General features: G+C 32.9%; 1 protein-coding gene across 1 annotated transcript in view; it reads left to right on the top strand.

The window, feature by feature from the left end:
• Positions 1-22,388, top strand: part of LOC126771610 (frizzled-10-like) — a 28,168-nt gene extending 5,780 nt beyond the window's left edge. The window contains exon 2 of the mRNA XM_050491591.1: positions 20,853-22,388. Coding sequence (XP_050347548.1) covers positions 20,853-22,223 — 1,371 coding nt within the window. The 3' untranslated portion in view covers positions 22,224-22,388. The remainder of the gene's footprint in view (positions 1-20,852) is intronic.
• The last annotated feature ends 76 nt before the right edge of the window (positions 22,389-22,464 follow it).

Below are 22,464 nucleotides of genomic sequence, written 5' to 3'. Positions count from 1 at the left end.
ATGATGACATCGATTTTATTTTATATCACAGTTTATCGAACGCGTTCGATAAATTAGGTTGAAAACGCCATGTGGTTCTTTATTATCTAACGTTTTGAAGTTCATCGTTGGTGGTACTTTCGTTGCATCTATCGGATGAAAATTTGCCACATGTGTACTCGACCCCAGAGATAAGCCCAGCTGTGGGACATTTACAGACATTTGCCTATACCCTATTCCAATCGGAGTAGGAGTAAAGGTAAACAAATCGTATATTTACAAATTGCATGCGATTTTCTAATTGTCCTGCTTATCACGCACTATAAACAGTTCTTGATTAATTTATATTTATTTATAATACAACACTTAACTAGTTATAACCACGTTAATTTAACTTTCTAAGTTTCGATTACAAACTTCGCGGACATTGAAAACGCCATTTTTCGCGAATCCATAGTGAATATTAGTTGTTTATTTGAGTATACACTTCTTGTGGTTGGAATAGGCTATGCGTTTATTTATTATTTATAAAGTCAAATGTTAAAGAACAGTTAATATCTTTTTTGCGCAAAAAATTCAATTTGTTACCGTTGTTGAGATCTAGAACAACCACGTTTTGTTGCCGCAACAACAAATTTTTAAACACGACTTCATGTAGGGTTACCAGTCATGAAAATTCGAGAATTATTTAGAGATTTAAGTAAGATTCGACGAGGAAAATTATAATAAAAAATAAATAATATTTAGATATGTATATTTTATAATGTTGTTTAATCAAAAAAAAAACTAAGCTTATTGTAGTGGTTTTTTACCTGAATATTCATTTTATAAATTTGAACATGTTAATTAAACAAATTTCTAATCTCTCTCCGGTTTGATAACATTTAGGAGTCTATAATTAAAAGATGTATGCAGATAAATGTTATGGAAATCAATTAGTCCATGTTTCAACGCATAATATATTTACATATATATTTCATACTTTTAAAAGTGACGACCCTAGCGTATAGGATACACATACGTACGTCATAAGCAATTTTATTTTCATATAATTACGGCTTAAAATCGCTTGTAAGCTTGGCTAGGAAAAAAAATCATGAAATCTTCGTAGACGGTACAAAATCGACCTTTATCTCCGATCATACTAGTGGGCCGGTCCATTCACGAGTAAAAATCTGATGATGAGAGGTCATTGAACTTGAAACAAAAATGTATATATACCGAAGTTTTTACAGATTATAAAAACATAAATACAATAAAAGGACTTAAGAATTGTTGTTAATTCGTGAGTTCATAAATTCAATAGCACCTCCGGAATGAAACGATTGCTTCCTGATTCTTCTTATATCAAAATAAAAATTGTAAACAATTACAAAATTAAACAAACAAAATACCAGCTGAGTTTGTTTCGCCAGATATTCTCAGATGAGAATGACGTGTGGTAGTTTTTACTTTGACCATATATTTGATCATTAACCTTTTACTTTGAATAAATGTATTTGAATGGAAAAGGATAGGAATTGAATAGTATGAAATTGGTAATTTTTTCGGAAATTATTTTGATAAGTGAATGCTGGCAACCTGTTTGCTTCGTACTTTATGTATCGATTGCGAATATCGAGTGTTGCGTTCCTTTTCAGTTTCATTATCTTTCATAATAATGATAAGAACACACAGCTGATTCAAATTGAAAAAAAAAACATATTCAGTTTAAAAGTATTTCTATGATATCTTCAGAGAGGTTTATTCGTGCGTTTTATATATCTATTGTTTTTAGTGTGTGTGTGTGTGTGTTTTTTAACGTAAATCGTGTTTTTTTTTTGTGTGTGACTTATTTATTATTGAGCGCAGATTGTCTTCCTTGAAAGGATGTTATTGATATTTAGTTTAACATTCATTAAAGCGCTGAATAATTTCGTTTTTAAAGCTAATATTAACAAAATACAAACTCAATTTTTTAATATTTTTATAAGTAAATGTAACTTATCTATAAAACAAATATAAAATAAATATAGTACAAGGTTCAACATAATAAACAAATTATCAAGTCCACTGTAATTTTAGATATTATCGTAAACTGTTGAATTAAGGCATATAAAAACATATAATAAACAGATAATTTAAAATATGAATAACGAAATCTTTAAATGTTCACTTGGTGGTCGGAACTGGCGAATGGGCCACCTGGTGATACGTGGCCACCAGTGCCTATAGACAAGTGAGAAATATTAACCATTATTCACATCGCCAACGCGCCACCAACTATGGGCACTAAGAAGTTACACCCTTAAAAGTATTGCTGTTCAGCGATAGAGTAAGTGATAAGTAGGTGGTACCAGACGGCCTTGCACAAATATCTACCACCAGGGAAATATGGACTAACGTACGTTAAAAGATTGATTTACTTCAATGACAGTGATATGATCTGTATTAGTTATCAATCCATTAATTGATACTATGATAACGATAAAAGTAGATATCAATAACGTAGGAATCTGATAAACATACGAATTCGGGCCTTTTATTCAATCTAGATGAGATAATTGTTAATCATTATTGATCTGATAAACCGGAGGGGATAGGACTATAACTCTTTGGATTTTCGTATCGAATATACGTTTTTTTTAAATATATATAGCGTTATTTGTTTTCTTGTATCTTTCTGAAGATACGAGAAAAAAAAGAAGCTGCATTTTTTTCGGGCGTAAACAGAACAACCCACTAAATTACTACCTTTCTAATAAACAATTATATGATTATAATTATAACTGTTACAATTCTAAAATACGGAAAAAAAAACTTAAAACATTACACGTTATTGCATTAAATCTTAATAGTATTTATGTAAACCTTTTTCTTGTGCTAAAATCGGAGTCAACTGCGTTATATAACCCATTCAATAACAACACTCCCAAGGCAATAAACTAATTCAATCCTTTGACTCTGTTCCAATTGTATAACACACCTTAACTTTTGCGCAAAATCGTTTTCTTATATTGTTATTAATATTAGCTACGAACAATAGATTTTATATGCAACAATAAAACAATATAATTCGAAAACATAACACGATAACCCATTTCTCGTTGCGATGGCGGCGTCTTTGTTACGCTTAGAGGTGTTATTTTGTCTTGGAACCCTATCATTAAGACGGGTATGAGATAATAAGGAACAAAGGGCCCCATTGTGGAAGTTTTTAACATTCGAATCCTACAGGGATGTATAAAAATTACTTTGAAATTTATTCATTGAAAAGTTTTTTTTAATTTGTTAAGTTCGTTGTATATCATTGATAGTGTTTTAAATGCAGTATCAAAATATATCGTATTTTAAATCGGCATAGTCTGACAAGATTTTTATACTTATTTAATATTTAACGTAACGATCAAAAATATGTCTATAAATATATGTACATATATAAAATAAAGCTTACATCGGACTTAATATTGTTTTAAAATACAAACTACGTCTTTTAGCAAATTATTTTTAGTAAATAATATTAATAAATATTCTATTTTTATCTAATGAATATTATATTTCTATTATTTTATAGTACTGATATATAAATCCTATAACGATAATACTCGATAATTATAAATAATGTCTCGCTTCCTGCTCTCGCGCACGTAAAAGTATAATTTCAAATCCATTTCTGACGATTTCGGGCCTAGCCCGCGGCGCCTGCGCAGACGAAACGGCAAAAAGGACAAGGAAAGAGCTACAAATTGCCCGTCTAATTACAGCAGGTAGGCGGACGGACAAAGCCGATGGTTTTTTTACTTAAAAAAAGTGCTAAGTTATTTAAAAACTGGTTCCATCGACCATAAAATACACCGACATGTTCGCCGCCATGAATTAAAGGTGTTCAAATTTATATTAAGCTATTTTCATACGTAGGTGTTAGTTGATGCCTTATCGGGGTATCGTATTCCGTTTTTGTACAATAATTGCACATCCAGCTGTAACTTTTTGTATAATGTAATTATCGCCTTTCTATGTAAGTACTGAATCGTTACGTAACGGACAATAAATTCATTACAGTATTTTTTCTTTATTCAATTTACGTGACTCAAATATTGATGGTTGATTTTCCGTAAATGCTTAGTACTTAGAATTAAATTATTAGTTTTATTATAAAGTAATATAGCCAGCAAATGTCCTATTGTTGGCCACCTTTTGGAAATTGCTTCGAGATTATTCTACCATGCTGTTCTAATACGGATTAGTGGATGGCAGATTTCCATGCGACACGTGCTGGTGTTGCACTGTTTTCCTTCATCGTGGAAATAAATTGCTTGCCTTAGTTTGAACCCGCAATCGTCGATTAACATGATCTAACCGTTGAGCCGTCTCCACTATATTTGTTGTTTGTACATAATGTACATAAGTATTATAGTTAGGTACTTCGTAGAAAGAAATACCTACATTGTTAATGTTATCGTTATCGAAACTCTACTGTCATTTAAAAATAAACATCAAACGAATTAAACCATTTATAACGTGTACGTTTAATGAATACACGTATAAATACTTTATACGATAATTGCAATGATATGTTATAAAGTCTCGGTAGGAGCGAGGGGGGCCGGGCGGCGCGATCAAAGGCGGCGATACCGCCCGATGCGCGCGCGCAGTTTTTATTTTATCTGCGGTCCAACGACCCGGCGATGTAGTATGGCGATTACGTTTTTGCATTGTTGAGAATCAAGTATTTTGTTAAGTATATTATATCTAACCTTTATCGGTTTATCGATTGTATTGAAACGTGAGTTATATTTTGAAAACTTCGACGATGAAATGTTTAACATACAAATTAAAGAAATATTAATATATATATAAGAAACACATATGTTATAAGAGTAATAAGCAGTCGCATATCAACGTTGTTTAGACAAACAATGATTTATCTCTTTCTGTCGTCATTGATTTGACATTCGAAAGAAGAAGACAGCATTGTTTCTATTGATTCGAAATATCTAAACAATACTTATATTTTAATTATAGCTGTTCGTCTCTAATACGCTAAAAATCAAATACCGATTTAAATGTTATTTTGTGCATTCGATATTTTTGTGTTAAATAAAATTATTTACTCAATTTATACGGAAACACGTGTGTGATCAAAGAATGTTTTGTACGCGTTAACAACATGTAATTCTCGAGTTCCTATCGGTCGTTAAAGCAATAAATTCTAAATGAAACCTCAAAATCTTGTCTAATTGCTACCAACGTAATGCTCTCACTAATCGACCAAAAATGACTTCGCTATTAAGGCGAGGCTACACGGTCAATTAATTTTAATAATATGCTTTTTTTACATAATATTATAAAAGATAATTGGGTTTTATAATGTTATAAGTGTTTTGTAAATCGTTAATTTACTTTTTAATGTAATTTATTCACATTTCTTGCATTGAAATGTTAAATGATTTAATTTTTTTTTTTTAATTGGTAGTAATGTTTTTTTTTTAGTTGTGGCAATAAAATTGTTAATTAACATGGCTGAATGTTTTGCGTAAATTGTTGACGCTGACCGTTACTAAAAAAAAAAAATGCTTATGCTGCAAAACAATGACATTAGTCTATAATTACTCTTACATTTAACAAGCATGAAATAACACACTACAAGAAAAACAAATTGATTGTTTTAATTTATCATTTTAGTTTAACGTATAAAAACAACAAAGAAATAATAGCTAGAAATTACTATGAATTAACATTTAAGTGTGTTTACTACTGAAAATGTCAGTAAATATATGTGTACGTGTGCAAATGTCCAGACTCCGTAATATAGTTTATAATGTTATTAATTCAAATTAGTCACGTGACTTGCTTATGAAAAGTGATCAATCGATTTGTCTCTTTCTGTTATTATCGTTTTGACATTCGAAAGAAGAAGTCAGAGCATTGTTTCGTTAATCACCCGCTAAAAAACGTTAACAAGGCCGTTAGGTTCCATTGTCTTTTTTATTTTATTTAACTTTATCATATTACATTATATAACACTCATAAGATATTCTACCGCAAAACAGCAGTACTTGGTATTGTTGTGTTTCGGTTTGAAGGGTGAGTGAGCCAGTGTAATTACAGGCACAAGGGACGTTATTTCTTGGTTCCCAAGGTTGGTGGGGCATTAGTGATGTAACCGATGGTTAACATTTCTAACAATGCCAATATCTATGGGCGTTGGTGACCACTTACCATATGCTCGCCCGCCTTCCTATTCTATAAAAAAACCCTCTGAAGCGGTTAGAGTAAAATTAAACATATTGTCTAGCTAGGCCGATGGCTTGTAGGTCGACATAAATACGGGTCTGATTACAAACTGACGCATGAGAAATGATTTGTACCTCTTTCTCCGCCTTCTTATATAAATATAAAGCATAAGTTTTTATTTACTTGTATATATAATCTTAATCCGTAATCAACAAATGAAATCTGATTATTAATAAAAAAATTCTTACAAACATATTAAAAATAAGCGATAACACCAAAACGTAGCTTCGCCTTAAACATCTGTCTTACGGGCGTTCGGTTCGAGGAATGCTGACCAATTATACATTATCCCGGGTTCGATTCCCAGATCCGACACGCTCGCTGTGGGCTCACCGTGGATAATGCGATACATTGTGCCCCAGACTACAGACCACTGTCCATAAAACCTCTGTCGTAACGAAAGCGTGTTATATGCGGTTCTGAGAACTGAATAAATTTTATCTCATTGTTTATTATTACCATACTATATAAATATATATAACCGATGAACGTGGGTTCAAACCTGGGCAAGCACATGTAGCATTATCATGTGCTTAATTTCTGTTTATAATTCATCTCGTGCTTTTCGGTGAAGGAAAACATCGTGAGGAAACCTGCATGTGTCTAATTTCATCGAAATTCTGCCACATGTGTATTCCACCAACCCGCATTGGAGCAGCGTGGTGGAATAAGCTCCAAACCTTCTCCCCAAAAAGGGAGAGGAGGCCTTAGCCCAGCAGTGGGACATTAACAGGCTGTTACTGGTTACGGGTATATAAATATATGCTATACTTGAATTTATTTCATGTTCAAATTGTTGAGACGGAAACGAAAGCGCAGAGAATGCTATTTGCAAAAACTCTGTTTTAAAACTTAACCAATAATTATATCATCTAAAACTTTGTATTGCTGGTGGTGGGGCTTCGTGTAACACTATTTGAGTAGGTACCACCCACATATCACATATTTTAATACCAAATATCAATTCAAAGTATTCTTGTTGTTGTTCTGGTATGAAATGTGAATGAGTCAGTAAAAATGGGCCTGATGGTAAGTGGTATCCTTACACCGTCAATGCGCTACCGTCTTGGGAACTTCAGCGGTAGAAGTTATGAATGGTGCTACCGCCAAATGGATTAGCGCTTAAACCTGCGACCACAAAACGTATCGTATATATACGTAACCTTTTCTATCACCTAAAGAAACAAAAACGAAATTCCTATATCAAACACATACATACGTAAGGTATATAATAACAATATATATTATAAAGAAGTTTATCTCCATTGCTGTCAACATGCTCACGGCAGTCAGGCATGAATGGCCGGTCTCTTTGTCGACTCGTCTGTTGATAAATTACCTTTTTGTGTTTCGACCTTATTCAACTGTAACTTGATGCAAGTTGATGTTCGATTTTTAAACTAAAGTAAAATTTAAATGGCATTATAATTTACATTCAAGCCAGCTTTAAGAGAAGATTTAAATATTTATATACATATAATTAATATGGTGATATACATGTATCACATTTGGTGACTTAAGAGCTGGCGCTTATTTAGCCCAAAGGCTGAGTCTAGCGATGCAGAGGGCAACAGTGCCAGCGTCTTGGGTACAATGCCTTTTTTTTTAATTTTATTTATTATTAAAATTGCTGTACATAACTATGAATAATTAATAACTTCCTATATCTTGTTATTAATATAGTAGTAACTTGAAATGTAGGTTTTGTTCTTGTATTGTAAAACATTTTATCTATAATACTATTTATCAATATTAACTTGAAAAACTAGTATCGTGTTTACGGGATAGTTAAATGTAAATTGTATCGAGACAAACCCGCTAGGACTCAAAGTTTACTCTTTTTCTCGTATTAAATACATTCATTAACAATGTCCTGTATGTAAATCAATATTTTTTTAACGTCTATATATATTTGTTTTGTATAATAATAATATTTTATTTAATAAATTAATAAAACGTCGTTACGCCGTCAAAGAAGAAATGTTGATCTTCGTTTGGCTTGGATGTCGGATACATTATCTCAAGTTTTCGTAAATTATACCTAATATTAACAAAAAAGAAATAGATCAGTTGATTCAGTTCAGTCAATTTAAAAAAAAAAACTATCCTTCATGCATACCACTTATTTTCTAGTCTGTCGATATCAACGCATATATATAACTAACGCTTTTCCCGCGGGCTAAATACTAATTTCCATAGTTCTTTATTGAACGAACAATTTTAAATGAACGATTTTCATACAAACGTTCATTCTCTTTATATCTTAGGGTTTTAATTTAAAAAATCATTCCTTAGTGCTGATATATAGAATATTATATAGCATAAGGAACGCAGTACGCAAATTTTCATGGCGATCCCCGTAGGGCTATGCGTTGATATATCTGTCAGTCAGTTATAAATGTAAGAGGCTGAATTCTTTTATCAAAAGGTTCGTCGTATTTGTGACTTTCATTTTGTTATCTTTAATAAAAGTTAATGAAGATTTGGATGGAATAGAAACTCATTATCTCACGCGTGACGTCGGGACGAGATGTTATCATAGTATAACATCAACCCTCTTACAAATGCATAGCGTTTGTATTGTTACACGATGTTTTGTCTCCTTCATTTATACGTCAAATTACGAATGATAGAGAGAGGTGGAAATCGAGTTTTATTTTTACTTTTTGATTTTATCGTCGTCGTACTTTCTTTTTATATCATTTGCAAAGATCACTTCCGCATTGGAATGGTATTTCACTGAATGATTTCAAAGCCGTAATTACTTTACTTTTTATACCTTGCTAGTTGCTCAGCCCGACTTCGTACGTATGAAATAAGAATTTGAATGAAACTGTTAAATATATTTGTCCAATCGCCACATCTATTGGCACTTCAAGTAATAATTCTATCCCTTTTTATTATATAGCTTTTTGTTCATAAAATACACAGAATGTCGCAAACTCTGTACAAAATATTAATACAGCTTAATTGAAATAAATAATAGTAAAATACACTTATATTATTTGTATATATACTGTTAGTACTTACATAAATTTCAATCCTTATTATCATCATTAATTTCCACAATACTTAAATTGTTTGTATTTCATTATATTAACATTAGCATGTCGGTGAGGTGAAGCCACGAGTCTATCCCGTTCGATAAACCAGCGCAACGCTAAAAAAGTTTTCATTTCAAAAAACTTGCAAGTCGATCACAGCGCCACTTCCCGGGTCCAATTTAAGCCTCAGTATTTAAATATATATGTTTAAATAATGGGACTGAATATGATGATATACACACTGTACCTTGATAATGCTTTTATATTATATGATGTGGCCGTCTTGTAGAGTCGCGCACCTTATGTTAAGTCTGAATGTGTTTTTATTATTACAAGTGTAGTGACTGTTAATGATCCTTAATGAAATCCTGTCTAAATTCAGGATTTGACACAAATGCAGTGACATATACACGTACAGACCAATTATATATATAACACGAAACTATAACAACGTATGTATTTTATCTGTCTTGTGGCTCGGTATGCGGAATTTGGTGTCACTAATTTTGCGCAAGCGACGAAAATATCTATCATGGAGTACAGACGCACGAATATCAATTATTATTAAAACTAGCAAAACCCACGACTTCGCAAGTATGGAATTCAGTTTGTGATGAAAAACCTTCAACATCAGCTATTTTAACGTACATGCCTATTTGTTTTATATAATATATACATTATTAAGTAGCAGTGGCAGTATACAATAAAAAATAAATTGGTTGTTTCGGTTCTTGTAACTCGCAAATAGTCATATTACATAGAGCCGGAGAAAGTTTGAAAACCAATCCAATGCGGAAGTGGATACACACGCGTATTTTCATCCGACTCATCCTCACGATGTTATGTATGTAGATAATATATATATGTCATTAACCGCCAAACACGAGATGAATAATAAACTTGATGCTTGCCCGGATTTGAACTCGTAATCTTTTATTAAGATTCACGCAATGCAATGCCGAAGGAATTACTAATATGCCTAAGTGGGAAACATATCTAATTACCTTAGCGTCAAGTTTGTGTTACGACGTAAGAGTAGGGACGAAAATAGGCGACGTACATCATTGTATACCATTACTGATTGTGGCTTCCTTACTTTAATATAGTGCACATATTTGACTGCTGCGTTAATCTAGTAGCTAGATCACGAGGTTCGGGGTTCAAATCCTAGGCCAGGCCAATAAAAAAGCTTTTCTGTTGATAATTCTGAGTGGAGTTCTGGAAGTTAGAAGTGTACACTTATTCCTCGGGAAGCACGTAAAGTAGTTGCCGTTGGCGTCTCATTGAATTATGAGAGTGCGGGGATAGAGAGTTTACTTGTGTTTGCGACTAGACTTGCACACTGTAGTATCTATAGTCTATATGGCTAAACAATCTTGAGATTGGCTGCCGTGGCCGATATTTGTCTCTCTGATCATCATACTCTTGTTGCACAACGACTGTTAAACTCGTATTATTTATATAGTTCTGTTTATAGCTTATTTGTATGTTAATAAAGTCGCGGTCGGCCCGGTGCCTTTCGGAAAAAGGTGTAGGGAAATAAATGGGTTCCTAAGATGCCTTAGAAATTCTTCCACGTGAATAATTTCACGAATACTTTATTTAAATCTATAATACATTTTGTTTGTTACATTATGAGAACAAAAAAATAAATACACATAACATTAAATTTTTATATTTATTGCTAGTGTGTTTTTAGGTAATTTTTGTACTTTATATTGTATTATATTTTATAAAAAATATATACTTTAAAGCACTTTACAATACACATTTATAACTATTAAATTTTATTTTATGCAATATAATATTATGACGATATATTGAATACAAAATGAATTAATAAATATTCCTTAAATAAATAATAATAATAAACCATTAATGGTTTATGTAACTCCAAAGATCCGTTCTACAAATAATTTTAAAGCTGTTAAATGTTTCAAGTTATATTGCAGTTCAAATGTACATTCCTACACAAGTGTTGCTCTCGACAATTTCCAATATGATACTAATTACTGTGTAAACTAAAAATGACTCGCACGTAAGTCATAAACAATCCAATGTGAAATGTGTAGCAATGCTAATTTATATGTGCTCGAAGTCATGTGAAGATTTAATAGCTATGGCCTAGTAATGTGAAAGCGGGTTCGATCCTGACCACTTGGACAATAAGGATATTATATTCTTTATAAAAAACTTAACGAAGTTCTGGCTTCTCTTGATACGACGGTCATTTGCAACTGCAGCCAACGGCACGGGTATTATAGTATACAAATTTTTAACAAAGACAGATGCACTCTTTATTCTTTACTCTCTACAATCTGATGAGACGGTTTACGACTGTAGAGTTCAGGCTCAAGATTTACGTGCTCTCCGAGGCACTGGAGTGTAAATACAACTTCGGGAATACTCTGCAATCTGAGCAAATATACAATGCAAATTTAGCATTAATCATAACGTAAATTACATTGGTTTCTTGTAATGTTTATGATATTTTTTTTATAATTTATAATAATAAAGACGTAGGCTCATCTCTCTTATATTATGAAATAAGAATTCCTAAAATGCCTTCATGTTTGTTGTTCTTAATTTGTTATCATTTGATAATGACTGGCGCCGTATCCCGCCTCGCAGCCTCCGTTACTTCCTGCTCTTAAAAGCAATCTTTTTTAATTTCATGAGATCAAAATTTAATATTAAATTAATAGAAAAAGTACAGTAATTATCTTAATCAACGTTATGTTAACGTATGTGTTAAATGTCAGGATTAATTTAATTATATTTAATAAAAAAAGGTGATCGAAGTATATATTTAAATTAATTAAAAAAATATATTTGTAACTTCGTCTTGATATAATATACCACTCAATAAAAGATGGGACTTTTAAGAGAAACGACAATGAAAACAAATTAAGTACATGAAAAACTAATATTGAGGATTCAAATAATGAATGAGGTGTTTGTCTATGGTTAAAATGACGCGTCTTACATCGCAGATCTTTGTTCTATAATTATTTAAAAAAAGAAACATATGAAATTAATTGGATTTTAAATTTATCCTGACAGATTAAAAAAAAATCTCGAAGGTCAGTACAAAATTGACAGACAAACATTCGCACATATATATTAACGCGACATTTACGACGTGCTAAGTAAAATACTTGAAATTTATTGCACATTACATCAACGCTGCTCTTTTAAAATTTTTATGAACACATTAAAGCAATATTAACTCGGTTTATTTTCTGGCCCGAGGTCAGTACACAGACAGACATATGTGCTGTTGATATATACGAAACTTTAATAAAGCTTAGAATGCAGATATGATTATTTCTGGAATAGTTTAAAACTACGAATGATAATACCTATTGTTATCGAACAGTCTTAATTTTTTTACTACAATTATTCAGCCAGTTCTTCGTTTCTTAAAGTATATAAATAGTTCATAACACGAATGAAACAAAAATAAGTTTAATTAATATGGCAGTTGATATAATTTTGATTCTTCTACTTTTCCAATTAATACTAAAAATTATACTAACAATTTCGGAATTCATATTATAATATATAATATATCACACAGTGTTTTCAGAAAAAAAAGATATATCATATCAATATCATATCAACAGCCAATCATTGTCCACTGCTGAACATAGGCCTCTCCCAAGGTGTGCCAAAGCTCCCTGTCCTCCGCCTTCCGCATCCAGTTGGTTGGTGCCCGCCACCTTCTTAAGGTCATCATATATTTATACAATATCGATTCTAAAAACTCGATATTCATGCATCTCGCACTTGACTAAGCTACAAAGGATCGCCGGCGTTCAGCCTAGCGTAACTAATTCACAATCTGACGAACCTTGTGACCATCTCCGAATACATATCATACTTATCAGCCTTATACCCATAACAATAGAATTCAAATTAGCTTACGTTGACACTGTTAAGTTGTATGCAATTATGATTGTTTCTTAAATGATACCTTATAACAATTGAATAGAGTTCAGTTTTGCATAGTGTTTTACAAGCGTATCTTATAAAGATACGACGATTGCAGCCGCTGCTATAATGCGTTTTAATTCCTAATAACAGAGTATGAAATAAAAATGTTAATGATCTCAATCTTGAAGATTTGAAGCGATTACATTGGTCGGGCATAAACTTTCCTTGTAGTCGAATAATACCTTTTTATTTTTAATCTTAAATGATTTATTTCACTTAATTCATCTCGTGCTTTATGGTGAAGGAAAAAGATCGTGAGGAAACCTGCATGTGTCTAATTTCACTGAAATTCTGCCACATGTTTATTCCATCATTCCGCACTGGAGCAGCGTGGTGGAATAAGCTCGAAATCTTCTCCTTAAAAAGGGAGAGGAGGACTTTACCCAGCAGTGGGACATTCACAGGCTGTTACGGTACGGTTATTTCACTTTATCATACAATATCTAAATGTCTATACTATGTTTAATATTCTAACCCTTAGCGTAAGCATTGTTGGCGAAATATTACGAATAATATTTTACTAATATCTTTACGATATATTTCAACTTCAAACAATATAATTTTATACTGAAAAATTTTTGGAGCTCTATTTGTTAACTGACCATTATTTTTTTAATCGGTGCTCACGAATAAAATCCGATTTCGTTTTAATTTTTGTTTCCGATTTAATTTTCAAAACGAATCTAATAAGACCATCTAATTAACTTCCAAAGTTCCCAAACGTTGATTACTGAACTATAAAACGAAGTTTATGTTCAGACCGCTCTAATTAACAGAAATCTCACATTCAATGGAAACTTGTTTTTATATCAATCTCAGTTACGTTTGATCTGACTAGCTTCTGGGAATAACAACTGAATGTTATGTCGTGGTACCCTCAAGTGACATTATTTTGTTAAATTATTTCTTTGATTATAAAATGTGATAAGGTATTTTTTATAAGATACTTAGCTTCTTAAAAAATAATTACGAAACAAGAATGTTGCCATATCGCGCTAGTTTTATTTTTTATTTTTCGTATACTTTTTTTAAAGAGACCCATAATAATTTTTTGATGTTTATGCTTTTATATAATTTTAATGTATATTATCAACCTGATCTGAAATAACTAACAATATAATGATGAGAATTGACCTTATTACAAAAATAATATCTATAAGAAGCGAGAAACAACCTTAAAAGTGGTGGGGAGTGCAGATGATTACCAACTATACAAACCCCTAACCATGATATCTGTATTACCTTGTTACGGTTTGAAAGATTGAAGTGAGCCAGTGTAATAATAGGGTCAAAAGACATAAAATCTTACCCATGTTGTAGTAAAGTTACTACATATAAATCCCACCGCTGGGCTTATCGTATAAACAATGTGGAGCACAGTTTATGATATCAGTGCAGAATTTCATAGCATTTCTCTTCCGAATCGGTTCTTCGACAATATGTAAAACGTTTTTTTTATAAAAGCATTCATCGATGGGTTTAGTCCCGTACTCGGACGTAGCAGAGTTTATTGCCGACTGTTCGGAATAGATCGGGTTGAATGAATCCAGCTGGTTCAACCATAATCGGGTTTCAAACTTGGCGTTGTTCCAATTTGAACGAAACTTAACAAAAGTGCTCTTTTTTTAAACAAAACAAAAAATGTTGCAACCACGATTGTAATTTGGCATGTTTTTGTTACTTGAGTTTGGTTATAAATATATAAATATGTAATTATATAAAAGTTTATTTTCATTGCGTGCTTAACAAAATATAATATACATAAAATGAAAAATAGCTACTAAATACAATAATCGCGATTGGAATTCTCTAGACTAGAATTACTGAAATAATTATATCATATTTAAAACGATTATATAATATAATTAATATAGTTATCTCACACTGCCCTAATATTACCCTGTTCAATAATCGCTAAAATAACCGCTAACAAAACATAATAAAAAATAAAAAAAAGTTTTTCATGACAGCTACGATATGTATGCTGCCAACCCTATTGTCCATAGATCGCTAACAATAGCAAATTGACTACCAATCTAAAATATTACGTACATGAACAAAACTCTATCATTAAACTACTGTAATCCACAAATAAAAAAATATATATACATATATGTTATTGGATTTATGCGTCATACATTAATTAGTTACTTTTACTACTAAGATACTATCATTTTTATATAACGAACGATATTTTTGAAATCAGTCGATGTAGACAGCAGACGTCAAACTCGGGGTCAACGAACGATGCATCTTTTAATGAAACGTTTAATCGCCAACCCTAATTGCGAGAACATCAAAGAACCGCTGAGATAAACATTTCAGCAGACGGCCATCTTTGTAAGAATTACGATGACCGTAGGAAATGACGGCGTGGACATAGAACGATGATAATTCAGAATAGGCATTATTGTTTTTTTTTTATTTTACTATAGGCAAACAAGCGGATTTTTTATATACACATATACATTATAATTTTAAAGAAAATTACGTATCAAATAATAATTAGATAAACAAAAATTAAATTAGTATTATATTAAATTTATTTTTGAATTGAATATTGATTACGGTAACAAATACGAGTGCCTTAATCTAGTTGATACCAGATTAAACTGGTTTATACATTTTTACTCGTGTCAATCTTATATAAAATTTCTCTGAAACAGTTTATCTATAGGCTGATGAGTTTTCCATTGTATCTGCATGTTCTCTGTCCTCAGGTTTCTAATGACGCTATAGCTAACATTTATTCCGTTACTAGAAGCGCAAATGAAGACATACTTTGTCATACGCTGCAACAAAAACAGGAATAGAACGTGTTTACCTCGGTGTTGTTGATGTATTAAATGTATTCTTGAAAAATTAAGTGAGGCGACAAACATTAGAAAATCTTCTATCGTGTACTTTACTTAATTTAAATGTTTATATGTTTCTATAATAAGAAGGCAGCTGGGGGACTGTGGGACGGGCAAATGGGCCACTTGATGGTAAATGGTCACCGTCGCCCATAGTTATTGGCGCTGTAAGAAAAATTAATCGTTCCTTAGTTACCGTAGTGCTGTAGTTGCATTGGCTCATTCCACTTTAACTCTGAACACAAAAATAAAGTATTGCTGTTTTGCGATAGAATATTTGATGAGTACATGGTACCTACTCAGACGGGCTTGCTCAGAACCCTACCACAAAGAGTGTATTTATATTTGTAAAAGCGAAATTTAAGAGTACTATATATCTCATGTATACGTAAACACAACACATGCGATAAATACATAACATTCGTCGTATGCATTGTAGTAGTATAAGAAATGTACAAGTAACGTATTAAGTAAAGGCATTATTAACAACAAAAACATTTTTAAATTGCGTTATTCGTTAAACGCAATGAAGTTATAAATTATATTTATATCTTTATAGTTCGTTCGTACTTGGTTATTTCTCAGATGTACTCTATACATCGGACGTGAAACGGCGCGTAACTTCAAAGGCTGATAGGCGATCAAAGGCAACCGCCGAGTGCTCTGTAAATAATTGACATGTGGAGTAAATATTATATCGAGGCCTCCTGAAAGTACGCGTTTATAAATTGCGAAACGTAAACATTTGATTAAATTATCTGAGCTGTAAATGGTCATTGAGTTTTATGATTTTATCCTTTGCGTTATGCGTTCTTTAAAACGTAGGTGCCAATCCTTTTTAGGTCACCTGATGGTAAATGGTCACTACCGCTAATAGACAACAGCACGGTAAATATTCACCATTCCTTAAATCGCTAATGCACCAGCAACCTTCGGAACTAATCGTGAGATGATATGTTCCATATGCCTGAAGTTACACTGGCTTACTCATATTTCAACCTGGAACACAACAATACTAATTATTTCTGCTCGCATTATTTATATATTAATTATTTCTTTAATTCAATAAAAAAATAGAACTTTTTCCTTCATATGGCTAATATAAATATATTATGACTTATGTAATAGTACCGCTAGATCTTTATAAATTAATATTCTTTTCACGGATCGATAAAATATTTGACCTAAAAATATGTTAGTTAATTACTTGCTACGGCTCATTGCATCGTTGCTGGAGATTATTTTCAGTATGTTTTGAAACATCAAAGCCGCGCGGTCGCATTCAGCTATTTTCGGATTGTGTTGGTAATTAATTTTTTTGTCGTCTCCCGGCCTTTGTAACAATGCAACGTGTTTGAGTGCTTTTTAAATTAACAAATATTAAGTTTACATTGAAAGGGTATAGCTTGTTTTGTTAATTTTTGATGATTTTATTATATGTACAAATACTTTTTAATCGTAAATTAATGTTTATGCTTTTTTCATATTTCAAATTAAAAAAAAGTAATTTGATTTGAAATAAACATTTTTCTTGTCTTAATTTGAATGTTGTAATCACTAACATGTTTTTAAGTATATTTTTGTTTATCCTATATATTCACGTACATTATTAAACGTTCTGTTTGTAATGGATAGACATAACCTAAAGCCTTTGATTTCGACCAGAGTGCCTATTGCGAGTATTTTTACTTATTCGATACCGTTGTGGTTAACCGTTTGTATGGAATGAAAACAGCGCCGTCTAGTGACAATAATCGGAATTCCATACAAACCGTAGATGCTTACATAGAATTTTATCGAGAACTAATTATTAATTTCATTACATGACTTAGTTAAGTTCATATTTCAAGCGGCACAATCATGCAAAACTACTGCTCAAACGATTTTTCAAGGGTTAGTTACGTCATTATGTTATTTAGACAGAATAAAAGCAGTTCCCGCTAAAGTGGCTGACAAAAACCCGCCGCGAATGACTGACTGCTGACGAATAGGGCTATCACTACGCATTATAGTTGTATTTTATGATTAGTTTATTATTTCATTTGTAATCAATCGAATGTTTTTAATTTATTAATACAAAATGTAGTATTTCATTCAAGCCAAGTTGAGCCCGTGTTGCAAAAGTATTTACGAAAGAGGTCTATTATATGCATTTCGTAATGGGGATGGCGAATAATTTTTTTTTGTTTTTTATATAAATTGAACTTGTCTATATCAACATAATACACTAGGTGGCGCTAGTAGTCTCAACTTTAAATATATTTTTTTAATCTATATAGTATATTTATTATCTATATTAATAAGAAATTAATAACTGTATATACTGTCCAAGATTTATAAATTACTGTATAATATAAAAATGAATGTTGTTTGCCCTATATGCGTTCTTAAACCATTCTTATTGTGATGTGAAAAATTATATTTGTATGTTTGTCCTTTCTACTTAAAACGTTTATGTACGTATGATGGAATGCCACTTAATTATTTTTTTTGTAAACAATTATCGGGCTTTTCTCGCGCGCCATCTATTGCACGACAAACAACTTGAACAATTCGAAATTCAATTAAAAATCGAACGAATAGATTACGAACAAAAACAAGCATTATTCCTTATGTATAAGACACAATTATTTAATTATTAGTCTTTGAAATACGACATTTTGTCAATTGTGAGAACCCTAAATAAGACAAAGGCAAGGCCACTGGTTTTTTTTTAAAACTGGCCTCCAAATGAAAAGACCGAACATAACGTGCGTTTCAAGTTTTTAGGTAATTGAACGGTTGTTCCTTTTAGGATCGTCACAATGATTAGATGATGTGATCAAGATCGCCATAACGAGAGTATTTCTTACGCAATTTCGACAGAAGCGCTTTAAGAAGCGAATTAAATATTATTAACGAACTATTTTTGGTAACTTTATAATTGAAATCTAAAATGCATGGTCGCGTATTTAAACTGCGTACAATTTTAAATTTTTTGTTTGTTTTAGTAAAGATTTTAGAACAGTTTGTATTCAGTTGTAATTTTTAGGTTATATTTCGAGACATGAAATTAATATATGTAGATAATAAAATGGATAGATTATAAAAAGAGGTTTATTTGCAAATAATGTTTATAAAAAATAAAAAAATTCAGTGTAAAAAAAAACCGATAATCAATCTATAAATTAAAATCTTAAAAAAATATTTGTAAATCCACGAAGAGGCAAAAGATCCTTTGCCAAGTCAAGCGATATTTTTCAACGAGAATTCGTCATTCTACGTCGCAAATACGAACAACAAAAACTATTCACAGAATGATCCCTTTGGGCAATTATGTATTGTGAAAGGAGAAGATTATTCGTGCCATTCAAAAAACACATTATTTGAAACTAAAATAGAATAACCGTTTGTAGAATCTAAACTGTTGAGCGGAGGACATAGTGCCCGAAAATAAGAAATAGTCTTAATTAAAAAAAAACACATACACACACAAGATAAATATTATTATTACAATATGTTACTATTGTCATTTGAAAAATAATGATAGTAAGATAGAACATAAGTCTTCTTTGCATCATTCTTTGTCTATTATGACACATACACAGATACAAAAGTAAAAACGAATCCTTTATCATAAATGGATTGTTTTTTTTTTTAAATATATGATACATTTAAAAACACATTACCTATAAAATATTATTTTATAAAAAGATACAGGAAAATTTTAAATTAAGAACATATTATTTAGTAACTATGAAAAAAAAGTCATTGTTTTTTTTTCTAAATTTGAAATGTACACCCTACTTAAAATAACAAAAAATTACTCAGATACAGATTAAAATCCCAAACAATCCTTCCGATTCTTCCCATACAATCCTATTACAGAACGGTAGGCTGGTCACAAACTGAGGCATCATCAGTTTTTTCACCAAAACGTTTCGTTTTAAGCCAACAATTGTGAGCAAACACGGCTGTTTGCCTTCGAAAGAGGTTTAGTGTGTCGGCACCACTTAAAATATTTCTGTTAAAGGGACATGCCTATTTTATTTTACTAAAAAGTTTTCTTGGTAATTTATTTTTCTATAATTTAGTATCGAAAAAGCATTACAGACGAAATCTTGTCATTATTAAAAACAGTAGATGAATCATTCGATATGATCTAAGTTAACCTTTTGTGCTAAATCATTTAAAAATAACATAAGACTTATTATTGTTGACTTATTATTTCAATTTGTCAATTTCTCCATTATTCTGTTATACTTTAGTGCCTATGGAAGTGATACTTCGCCTTAACAAACATTTGCTCACGCGCACTTCGTTTTAGATGTCTTTGGATCACATACAAGGGTTTCTATTGATACAAATACCTCGCTGCAGCTTTTATACAAAAAAATACCTTAAGCCTTAGTAACAAAGATTCAAATGCAATTTCCTAAATTTCAAAGCACTTATAAGCTATAGCCGAGTTTGTTTACTTTAGGTAATCCATTGAGTCTCCGATTCTTGGTAGGTACTTAGCTGTATTATTTATTTACTCGAATAAACTTAAACATTTGATATTTGAGCCTTGAGTGGTATTGAAGATTTATATATAAACGTACGTAGCGATTATTTAGAAAATCGTTTCCTTGCGTGTGTACGTGTTCGATGGTCTTATTTTAAATAAATTATCGCAAGATATTTTTAATGATTTTAATGGGGTTATATTTACTTGTTTCAGATGACAGCATTCACGGGTATCCTGGCCAGTGAATGTTCCCTGCACGCACGTTTCCTTCTCTGCTCAGCGTTCGCACCGTTGTGCTCTGAGCAAGTCTCCGGTTCCGTGAGCGCGTGCCGAGCCCTCTGCGAAAAGGTCGTCGAAGACTGCAAGGAGCAAATCAAGTTATTGCCGCCCAGTATCAAGCTAGACTGTTCCGCGTTCCCACTCCGACCTGATAGACGACTATGCATGCGGCCACCTAACGCTAGTGAGTTGGAATCGGAACCGCCACCAATCCCACGTTGGCCATTCCACGATCAGGAGCTTAGAGAGCACGGCTGCCCGCCAGCTTACACGAGGGCACCGACCGGCGAATGTTGGCCTGCGTGTGGGCAACACGCTCGCTACACGCAAACCGACAAGCGAACTGCCGAAATCTGGATGATCACCCTCGCTTGGTTCTCTTTATTATCAACTTCATTTGCACTGCTAACATTTTGCGCCGAGCCATCGCGGTATCGGTATCCCGAGAGACCAGTAGTGTGGATGGCGACATGTCATGCTCTTGTTGCATTAGCGCATGTCACGCGAGGTTGGCTCGGAGCGAAGATGGTTTCCTGTAGCGGCGTCACACTGGCGGTCGACGGACTAGCGTCACCTACTTGTGTGGCTTTCTTCTCTCTTACTTATTACTTCACGCTAGCCGCAGATGCTTGGTTCGCGAACGCATGTGTAGCGTGGTACTTGACAGCGGCCAGTGAATGGTCTACCGAGGCGTTGGAGCGTGCGGCAGCGTATCTACATGCCGTGGCTTGGGGCTGGGCTGGTGCGTGGACTGCAGCGGCTTTAGCACTTCGAAGGGTGACAGCCGAAGAACTAACGGGCACGTGTGGTGTATCGGATACGGCTGCTGCAGCGCTCATAGGAGTTCCAAGAGGAGCATTACTAATAACCTCCATAGCGCTGGCGATCGGTGCCTGTCCGGGAATAATGAGAGTTCGCCGAGCACTTGACTCGAGAGGTGCAAAGCGAGTTGGAAGGTTGGCGGCACGAGCAGCGGCCGGTGGATTGCTCTATTTGCTACTAGCAGCTTTTGCAACCGGCACACGAGTCATCGAAGCCCGAAAGAGGGAAGCTCAGACTAACCTAGCACTGTTAGCCGCTTTGGAAGCCGGTAATGTTGAAAACACAGTCGGCTCGAGTGGTGTGTCCATTTGTTTGTGGTTGTCGTGTGGCATCGCGGCGGGGGCTTGGGCATGGTCAAGGAAAACCGCCGTCGTGTGGAAAAAGGCTCTCTGCCCCCCTCGCAAGGCACCATGTTGTGCCCCTCCACTTCTCAGACCTCAGCACCCTTATTATAAAAGACCTCTTCACGTGTCTAGAGTGTGATGAATGTGTGGATATTATAGACTGTGTACTGAAGTGTTGTGTGTCTCAAAGACTCAATCATAGTTTTAAGCTAAGTGCCTAAGTATATGCCTTCTGTGAAGGCGCTCTCGATATTTGTACAAATCTGTAAAAAGTGTAAATTTTACTTTATATTATACTGTTGAATTTCTATAAAAAGTTTTTTTATTTCCGTATCTACATTTTGTGAATAATTTGGCAAATAATATAAGATGATATCCTT

This window comes from Nymphalis io, chromosome 11 (genome assembly GCF_905147045.1).
Source record: "Nymphalis io chromosome 11, ilAglIoxx1.1, whole genome shotgun sequence".
Taxonomy (NCBI): Eukaryota; Metazoa; Arthropoda; class Insecta; order Lepidoptera; family Nymphalidae; genus Nymphalis; species Nymphalis io.
The sequence above is the reverse complement of the archived record's forward strand: the minus strand, read 5'-3'. Positions and strand labels throughout refer to the sequence as shown.